We start from the raw sequence: 8,641 nt of genomic DNA, 5'->3' as shown, positions 1-8,641 counted from the left end.
CTGCCAGCCAACCCCGCCGCAGCCCTCCGCCCTCCCGCGCCGCGGCGCTCTAACCGATTTGGCCCGGGTGGCGGCGTCCAGGGAAGGGGGTGGGCGCCGGCGGCCCCCGGAGCAGCCCCGCCCCCGCCTGCGCACCGCCGGCGAGGAGTCCGTGGGGAGGAGGAGACTCCGGCGCAGAGCGGGGGCCGCGGGAAACGGGAAGGGAGCGCGGGGAGCCGGGGGCTGGGCCGGCCCAAGGGCGCCCTCGCTTCGGAGCCTGGCGTGGGGGCCGAGCGGAGGCCGGCGGGCCGCTGGCGCGGAGAAGTTTGGCGGCCAAGGGGCGGGCGTTCCGGGTCGCGAGGCGGCGGTGCGGGGGCCATGCGGGCGGGGGCGGGCGCGGAGGCGGCGCGGCGCGCACTGAGTCCCCGGAGCGGCGCGGCCGCCGCGGCGCAAAGTTAGCCTGGCGCCCGGGACGAAACCACAGCCGCCAGCCGCCCCCGGACCCCGCTCCGGCATGGGCGAGCACCCCAGCCCGGGCCCCGCGGTGGCCGCCTGCGCCGAGGCGGAGCGCATCGTGGAGCTGGGACCCGAGGCCGACGAGCGGCCGCCGGTGGCGCCCGAGGACGTGAGTGCCCCCTCCCCTGCCCGGGCAAACTTTCTGGGGGGCACTCGGAGGAGAGCTGCCCCGACTCGCCTCCATGGGGCAACTTGGAGGTTTCAAGGTGACGCGGGAGCGCCCCGGATTGGCCGGGTCCCCGCGGGCGGGAGGGGGCGGAGGGACCGGTCTCCCCAAAAGCGCGAGCGCCACCACCACCCCCCCTCGGGCTCCCGCGGCTTCCCTGCGGGACGCAGCCCGCGCCGCTGCGCTGGGGACCGTCGGCCGCCGGGGCCCCTTCCCCGCGGCTGGTGCAGTGCCCGGGACGCGGCGTTTTCCCGCAGAGGCGGCCGCGTCACGGCAGTGACTCCCCCTCCCCTCCCACTCGCGACCTGCGGGTTCTCCGGGCCCGGGAAGGGGCGGGCGCCGCAGGGTCCCCAGAACCCGGCACCGCTAGCCGGTCTGAGGACCCCCTTGTTCGCCCGCGGATCAGCCCCTGCCGGCACCTGCGGTGTCGCGACACTGATTGAAATTCAAGCTGGCCCGGTCCCTGCACCGGGAGGAGGGAGAGGAGTGCGGGGAGCCCGTCGCTCCAGAAGGGGGCTCCGGAGTGCGGGACGCGTCGGTACCTGGACGGTCCCCGGCGGGGTTGCGGAGGGGCTTCCCCAAGGGCTTCCCCACATCTGCAGCTCGAGCCCCCCTCCGCTGGGTCCCGGAAGTCACCTGCGTTGCCGGCACTGGGGGGTCCTGGGAACTGGGGTTTCCTAGGCTTCTCCCTCCGAGGTTAACCTGCACCTAGAGAGGCAGACCTTTGGCCCTGCCCCGGCACTCAGGGTGCGGGATACGGAAGTGAAGCCAGGGCCCCCTCCCAACCTACCAAGCCTAAGCCGAAAGTCTGGATGGCAGGGGAGGAGAGGGGGGGGAGCGTAACACCTTCCCTCCCTGTGGCTCCTATAGTTAAACCTCTCACTTGCTTCTGCCCCCAAAGCCCTGGTAGAATCTCACGTCCTCACCACTGGGACTCAGCCTGGAAGAGACTGGGTGAATTTCAGCACATGGGGGAGCCCTTTCCTCCCAACCCGCAGCGCCTGTGGGGGGGGGGGGGGGGGGGGGGAGAGAACGTGTTTTCCTGAGTAAGGGGTCTCTGCCCCCAGCAGGTGGAGGCCACTGCCACTGGTCTGATGGAAGGGCACCTGGGTATGCATTCCCTGGCTGGGGAGCAGAAGGGGATACAAGAGTTACAGTTTCTAGAAGTTGTTGGAGGCCCTTGGGCAGAGGCCGAGGCCTTTATTGAGTCATCGTTGTGAATCCCCCTTGTTCTGCGCATCCCACTGCCTGGCTGCCTGGGAAAGAGGGACACTCCTCCCGCCTCCTCCTCCCCGAGTTCCCTCCCTTTGCTCAGTACCGACTCACCTGGGAAGCCCTTCCCAGGTTTTCACTCGTCCCTCGTGGTGGGTCCCTGAACCTGGGGAGCAGCTGGGAGGCTATGTCAGAAACATTAGGGGGCTACAGAAGCCTTGGTGATAAGTGTGTGTTTCTTTCTTTCTCTCCTCTTCCTCCTCTCCTGCATGGCCTTCCTCTCTACCAGCACTGGAAAGTCCTGTTTGATCAGGTATGTGAGCAGTTAAATTCCCCCCTCTTCCTCCCAGCCCTCCCCCAAATCAGAGAACTGAAGATGGTGACTTGGGGTGGGGGTGTGGCCTAGTGCATCTCTGGGACTGAAGACACTGCTCCCCCAGTTTCAGGAGGCGGAGGGTCCCCTGAGACATCCTTCCCTCCCTCGGTCCTCCTCTCAGCTCACTTCGTCAGAGCTGGGTCTATACTATGTAGAGACTGGACAATACATATTGAAAGGCAGGGACGGTGTCTGTATGCCAGGGGATTGCCTTTGGGCCTGGGGAGGCGGGGGGAAGGCTTAGGTTAACGTCCCCTCTTCTTCTCTAACCCACTATCAGAGCTCTGTGGCCACCAATGAAGTCCAACCTCTGCCATCCTTGGAGCGTGACTGACAATACGGGCTCTTCTGAAAGCTAACTGATTTCCTGGCAGGAATGGAGGGAGGGGTGTAGGGGAAATAGTATGTGATTGTTTGCAATGCCCAGAGTCTAGGCGTGGGGAATGGAATGGGGTTGGGGATGCCAACTTTGAAACCCAGAGATGGACAGCTGACCTTCAGCCAGGATATGGTTCTCCTTGCTTGGTACTCGTGTTGGGTGCTGTTGTGATTGTCCTCCTCCCGCTTCGTTCCATGAAGCAGCAGGAGAGGAGGCCGGAGCTGTCCCCGTGTTGGGGGAATAGTGAGCACTGCAGTCCTGGGGTGACGATGACTGTGCCATGAACTTTGTGCGGGAATATGTTTTGTTGGCGAGGGAGATAGAGCTGAAAAAGTAGCTCGGACCAGACCATGCCCTGTTGGAGGCAGGGGAAGCCTTTGAGCGTTTTTCAGCAGGTTTGTTACGGGATCCAAGCCATGCTTTGGGAAGATTCTGCGTGACAGTGGGGTGGTGGTGGATGGACTGCAGCGGTGAGCGACACTACGAGGAGCCTGCTGCCGTGCATGGACCCAGACACTGACTTGGAGGAAGACAGTAAGAATGGAAAGGAAGAGGGACATGGCGATGAGAGACTCAGCAGATCTCACTAGACTGAATAGATGAGGTGAACCGCATATATACCTGACCTTCTGAATCCGGCGGGGAAGGGAAAGTCAGGGTTGGGATTGGGGGGAGTGGGGTTGGCACAAAGGACAATTTTGGTTCCGGACAAGTTCAGTTTGAAGAGCCAGCTCAATGCAGATGCCCAGGTGGGCAGCAAAGACATGAAATTGCAGCTTGAAAGACATGGCGGGCCTGGGGTGGGGATATGGGGTGTCATCCACGTTAACACGAGGCCTGGCTGTGGTTTGGGGAGCGTCTAGTAGCTCCTGTCCCCGTGGCGTTTCACATGTCTCCCTCTGCGCCTAAGTGCCACCCACTCTCCCTCCGGCTCCTGAGAGTACAGCAGCTGCTGGCCTGATGCCCTGAGGCGGGAGTGAGCCGCTTGCTGCCACTAGTCCCCAACCAGCAAGCTGCCAGCCCTTCACACTTCTTGTCAGATTTAGAATCAGAACCTAGAACACCGTGTATCATTCTGTTCGGCTCTGTCCGTGTCTTTCTCGTTTGATTAATTTCCTTTGCTGGTCCCTGGGTGTGTGTTTACACTTTAAAACAAACTATTTGGATGAATGGAGGAAAACTTTTAGTAGGAGGAATTTGGAACTGGAGGGAGCAGGGAGAATGTGTAGTACCTGGTATTAGTGGGTGGTCTATGCAATTCAGTTTCTGCCGCTGGAGGGAGGTCCTGAGTGTCCGAAAGACCATCCCCCTCTTCGGGGAAGGCCCACCCAGAAACCAACAGGCACAATTATCCTAGGAAAGAAACTCCCAAAACATACTCTGGGCAAACAATTTTGTCTTACAAGTTCTGCCTATCTACTCCTATCCTTCATGTGGCATTGGAGGCCAATTTTTGTCATCCTTCCTAAGGGTGCTTCTTTAAATTTTTAAAAATATATTTTTATTGATTTCAAAGAGGAAGGGAGAAGGAGGGAGATAGAAATATCAGTGATGAGAGAGAATCACTGATTGGCTGCCTCTTGCACGCCCCACACTGGGGATGGAGCCCACAACCCCGGACATGTGCCCTGACCTGGAATCCACTGTGACCTCCTGGTTCACAGGTCAATGCTCAACCACGGAGCCACGCCAGCTGGGCCTGTCAGTGCTTTGTGTTGAAGGACAGGGTTTGACCTCTGGCACATACCCAGTCCCTCTGCGTTCGTTCCCTTGCTTTGCCAACTCTGGACCATTCCCCTGATAGGGCTAAATGAAGAGTAGGTCTGAAGCTTCATAAACAGACACCAGCTTCAGAAGGACGCCAGGTTATTCAGAACGCTGAAGTGTTTTGTCCTTCCTGCCACTTCCTCTGGGCCTGCTTAAAGGTAGGGTTTGGTGAGGGTGCACTTGGTGCCCTTAGGAAAGAACATTGGCTGGGGGTTGCAGGCGGCCTCCCTGCCGTCTCATAGACAGCCCCAGCAGGTCAACCTCTGGTGAATCGGGGGCGGGGGGGTACTCACACCACACCTGTCAGAGTTCCTGCAAGCTGATGTGCCCTACAGTTCATTTCTCAGGGGGCAGTTTCTGCGTTGAGGCTGGCCAGTCAGTTCTCCTTCCCTCCTGGATCAAGGGGATACCAGTGGTCAGCTGGTTTCCAACTAGGATCTGCTGGGACCTTTTTCCAGGTGTTAGGAATGGAATTGGACCAGTTCCTCTATGCTGTCTAGTTCTTCAGCACATAGAGTAGCTTTGACTCAGCATGAAACTAATTGGACCTCAAAGGCTGCAAGCCATAACCTTGGCCTTCTGGTCTTAAAGGCTGGAAACCCTGACCTTGGCCTTTTGGTCTTATGTAGTCACCCCTCAACTAAATAGCCAGAATGCCTTTTGTGGAAGCTGGAGGTGAAGGAAACAGGTGAACCCAGACCCTTGGAAGTTTATCCAGTTGCCCCCCCGCCCCCGGCATTCTGGGCATTTGTCTGGCCTGCTCAAGCTGGCTTATTGCATGATATCCATCCTCACCCCTTCCTCAGTTTTTCCCATCGATCCCAGAAGTTACAGCAGTCAGGAAGCCTGAAGATCATCACCCCCTCCCCACTATCTCCCACATGTCCCATGTTTTTGTTTCCTATTTTAACTTCTGCTTGAACGAATTGTCTTCTCATATCATTGGGATCTTAATGGTTCTTCTAAATACTAGATTTTAAAGTTACCATAAATATTGATCTGTTGTTATAGTATCACTAGAGGCCCAGTGCACGGATTTGTGCACTAGGGGGCGGGGGCGGGTAAGGGTGTCCCTCCACTCCGCCTGCGCCCTCTTGCAGTCCGAGGCTCTTGCGGTCCAGGACCCCTCGCTCCTTACCGCCTGCCTGCAGCGGAGGTGGGAGAGGCTCCCGCCACCATGGCTGCGCTCACCAGCCATGAGCCTACTCAGCCAGAAGCCGGCTCGCTGCTCCTTAGAGCTGCCTTGGAGGCAGGAGAGGCTCCCGCCACCACTGCTGCGCTCCCCAGTGGTGAGCCTAGCCTCTGGCTAAGCAGCACTCCCCCTGTGGGAGCACACTGACCACCAGGGGGCAGTTCCTGCGTTGAGCATCTGCCCCCTGGTGGTCAGTGCGCATCATAGCGACTGGTCGTTCCACCGTTCAGTCAATTTGCAATTTAGGGTTTCATTATATAGGATATTAGGGTTTTATTATACAGGATGATAAAAAAAAATGTCTTATTTTTCTATAGTTGAATCTGTTGGGCTTTTGCTTCACAATTCCTTCTATTGCTTCGGGCCTGAGACAGTTTTTATCCCTTTTCGGATTTCATAAATATATGCTGCTATTTCCTACTACTATGATTTAGAAAAAATATTATCTAACCCTTTACTCTATTCAGTTCTTATTCCTATCCAGTTACACCAACATCACTTATTAAGAAACACTTTCTGGCCTGGCTGGCATGGCTCAGTGGTTGAGTGTTGACCTATGAACCAGGAGGTCAGGGTTCGGTTCCCAGTCAGGGCACATGCCCAGGTTGTGGGCTTGATCCCCAGTGAGGGGTGTGCAGGAGGCAGCTGATCAATGATTCTCTCTCATCATTGATGTTTCTCTCTCTCTCTCTCTCTCTCTCTCTCTCCTCTCTCTCTCTCCCTCTCCCTCTCCCTCTCCCTCTCCCTTCCTCTCTGAAATCAATAAAAATATTTTTTTAAAAACTTCCTGCTCTGGCCAGTGTTGCTAAGTGGTTAGAGTGTCAGCCCATGCACCGAAGGATTTCGGGTTCGATTTCTGGTCAAGGGCACATACCTGGGCTGCAGGTTCAAGCCCAGTTCAGAAGGCAACCAATCAATGTGTCTCTTTCACACTGATGTTTCTCTCTCTCCCCCTTTCCTTACCTCCCTCCCTTCCACTCTCTAAAAATCAATGGAAAAAAATATTCTCGGGTTAGAATTTTTTTAAAAAAAGAAGAAACATTTCCTTTATACATTGTTTGAGAAATGTTATCATTTGGAAAATTTCTTTAGGTGGTTGGGTATATTTCAGGTTTTTCTCTGTTCCACTGATATTTACAATTTCACTCAGGTAATGTGCCCTTTAGTTATTGCTTTATATGTGCCTGTAGCTTTCCTACGAGCTCCTCTTTTTAAGGTTATTCTTTGATGGTCTTACTCCCAGTCCCTTCCTGAACTCTAGGGAGGTGCCCTCAAGGATCCAAGGTCAAATAGCAGGTCAGTGGCAGATGTGGGACCAGAGCCCAGTTAACCCCTAAAGGGCTTCGGGGGTTGGAAAACCATTTCAAGGTTACCCTTAAAAAGGCTTTCAAGATCTGCAAATGTTCAATGAGCAGAAGGTTTCGTAGCAGAGTTCTGTTAATTTACACAACACAATTGCTTTCAGGCTCAAGCAAGCAAGAGGGAAAAGGAAGAATTGAAAGTGACTTGATTGTGTCTCTCTTTTTTCCTTCCCATGGGGAGCATGCATTTCCCAGACCCCCTCCCCCCAAAAAGACCCCCAACTTTGCTGATCTCCCAGAAGGAAAGTGGGCAGTCTTAATTATGCCACCACAATTACAAATCTATATAGATACTAGTAAAACCCTAATATGCAAATAGACTGAACAGGGGAACAACCAAACAACCAGTCGCTATGACGTGCACTGACCACCAGGGGGCGCACACGGAATATGGCAGGCGTGGGCCGTGGCAGGATGGTGGAGCAGGTGAGCAGGGGTGCCAGATTAAGGCAGGACGCCCGGTCGCTGTCAATGGGGCGAGAGCCTCTGGTGGTTACTGAAAATTCTTTGCTCCCGCACGCTGAGGTCCTGCCCAGCACTTGCACCTGCTGCCTGCGCCAGCACCACTCACACCCACTGCTGGCGCCCGACGCAGGCCCTGATCACTCGGCACCGTCAGCAGGTGCGAGCGGTGGCTGCCAGCCCCAATCACCCCTCAGGGCTTCTCCACCTCCCCCTGCTCCTGGTCAGTAGGTGCGAGTGGGGCCGGCGCCGTCAGCATGTGGGAGCAGTGGCAGCAGGAGCAGGGCTGCTGGCAGACAGGGGACGGGGGGTGGGGTGAGCGGGGGGAGGGCTTGGCAGGAGGGGCTGGCAGGGTGCAGAGGATGGGCCAAGACCCACCCCTGTGCCCACTGCAGCCTTGCGGCCCACAGTTCCTTTCAAGGTGCACGAATTCATGCACTGGGCCCCTAGTGCGAATTATAAATGTGTAACTACCAGAGCACGGTGCTGCTTAGATGGGCTGCCCGGGACAGAACCCTGGATTTGGAGTCAGGTAGACCTGAGTTCAGGCCTTACTGACTTTGTGATGGGGAGCAAATGACATTAGCTCTCTGAGCCTCAATTTCCTCCCCTTAAATGGAGACGATCATCTTTAACTCCAGGGGTGACTGTGGGAATGAAGAGAAAGCTGAAACTCTCTTCCCAGTGCCTGATAACCAGTAGTCAGCCCCGCACACCCACTTCCCCCTCTCCCTGCCTGCTGCTCCCCTGGGACTCCTGCATTATGGCTGTGACTCGGCTTCAGTCCCCAGGCAGCTGGGACATGTGACAGCCGGCCCTGGATGAGTCAGCATGGGCATTATTACTGCTGCTCTTAGCGACCCAAGAGGCCTGGCTTTGAGTCACAGCCCCCAGCTGTCATCTCAGAGTCTGAACCTCCAAGGGCTTCTGTGGGGAGAGGACTCAGAAGGAGGAGAAGCAGGGTGGGGAGGGACTGCCTGGTGAAAGGTGGCCCTCTCCCCCATTGCCCACCCAACCCCAACTTCCTGTATTCTAGGGGAAGTCTGAGCTCTTCTTCCCCTCGAGGCCCAGGTGTGGAAAGAGCTGGGGAGCCCGAATGTCCAGCTGTTCAGCCTGAATTCAGGTCAGGATGCTTGATTCTCTGCTGAAGGAAGGGGCTTCTAGCTTCTCCCCTTCTGGGAGAAGCCCCTTGAGAGGGATGAGCTGCCTCCCCGCGGACACCCCACATGGC

The 8,641-nt window shown here is 56.7% G+C and overlaps 1 protein-coding gene across 2 annotated transcripts in view; it reads left to right on the top strand.

Moving 5' to 3' along the window:
• Positions 1-493: 493 nt before the first annotated feature.
• Positions 494-8,641, top strand: part of RHBDL3 (rhomboid like 3) — a 48,094-nt gene continuing 39,946 nt past the window's right edge. Inside the window, exons 1-2 of one of the 2 annotated variants that reach the window (XM_054709431.1) lie at positions 494-604; positions 2,163-2,186. In XM_054709431.1, coding sequence (XP_054565406.1) covers positions 494-604; positions 2,163-2,186 — 135 coding nt within the window. The remainder of the gene's footprint in view (positions 605-2,162; positions 2,187-8,641) is intronic. The other variant, XM_054709432.1, reaches the window with a different exon arrangement.

Source organism: Eptesicus fuscus, chromosome 20 (genome assembly GCF_027574615.1).
Source record: "Eptesicus fuscus isolate TK198812 chromosome 20, DD_ASM_mEF_20220401, whole genome shotgun sequence".
Classification (NCBI taxonomy): Eukaryota; Metazoa; Chordata; class Mammalia; order Chiroptera; family Vespertilionidae; genus Eptesicus; species Eptesicus fuscus.
Note: the sequence above shows the minus strand (reverse complement) of the source record. Positions and strands in the feature narration are given on the sequence as shown.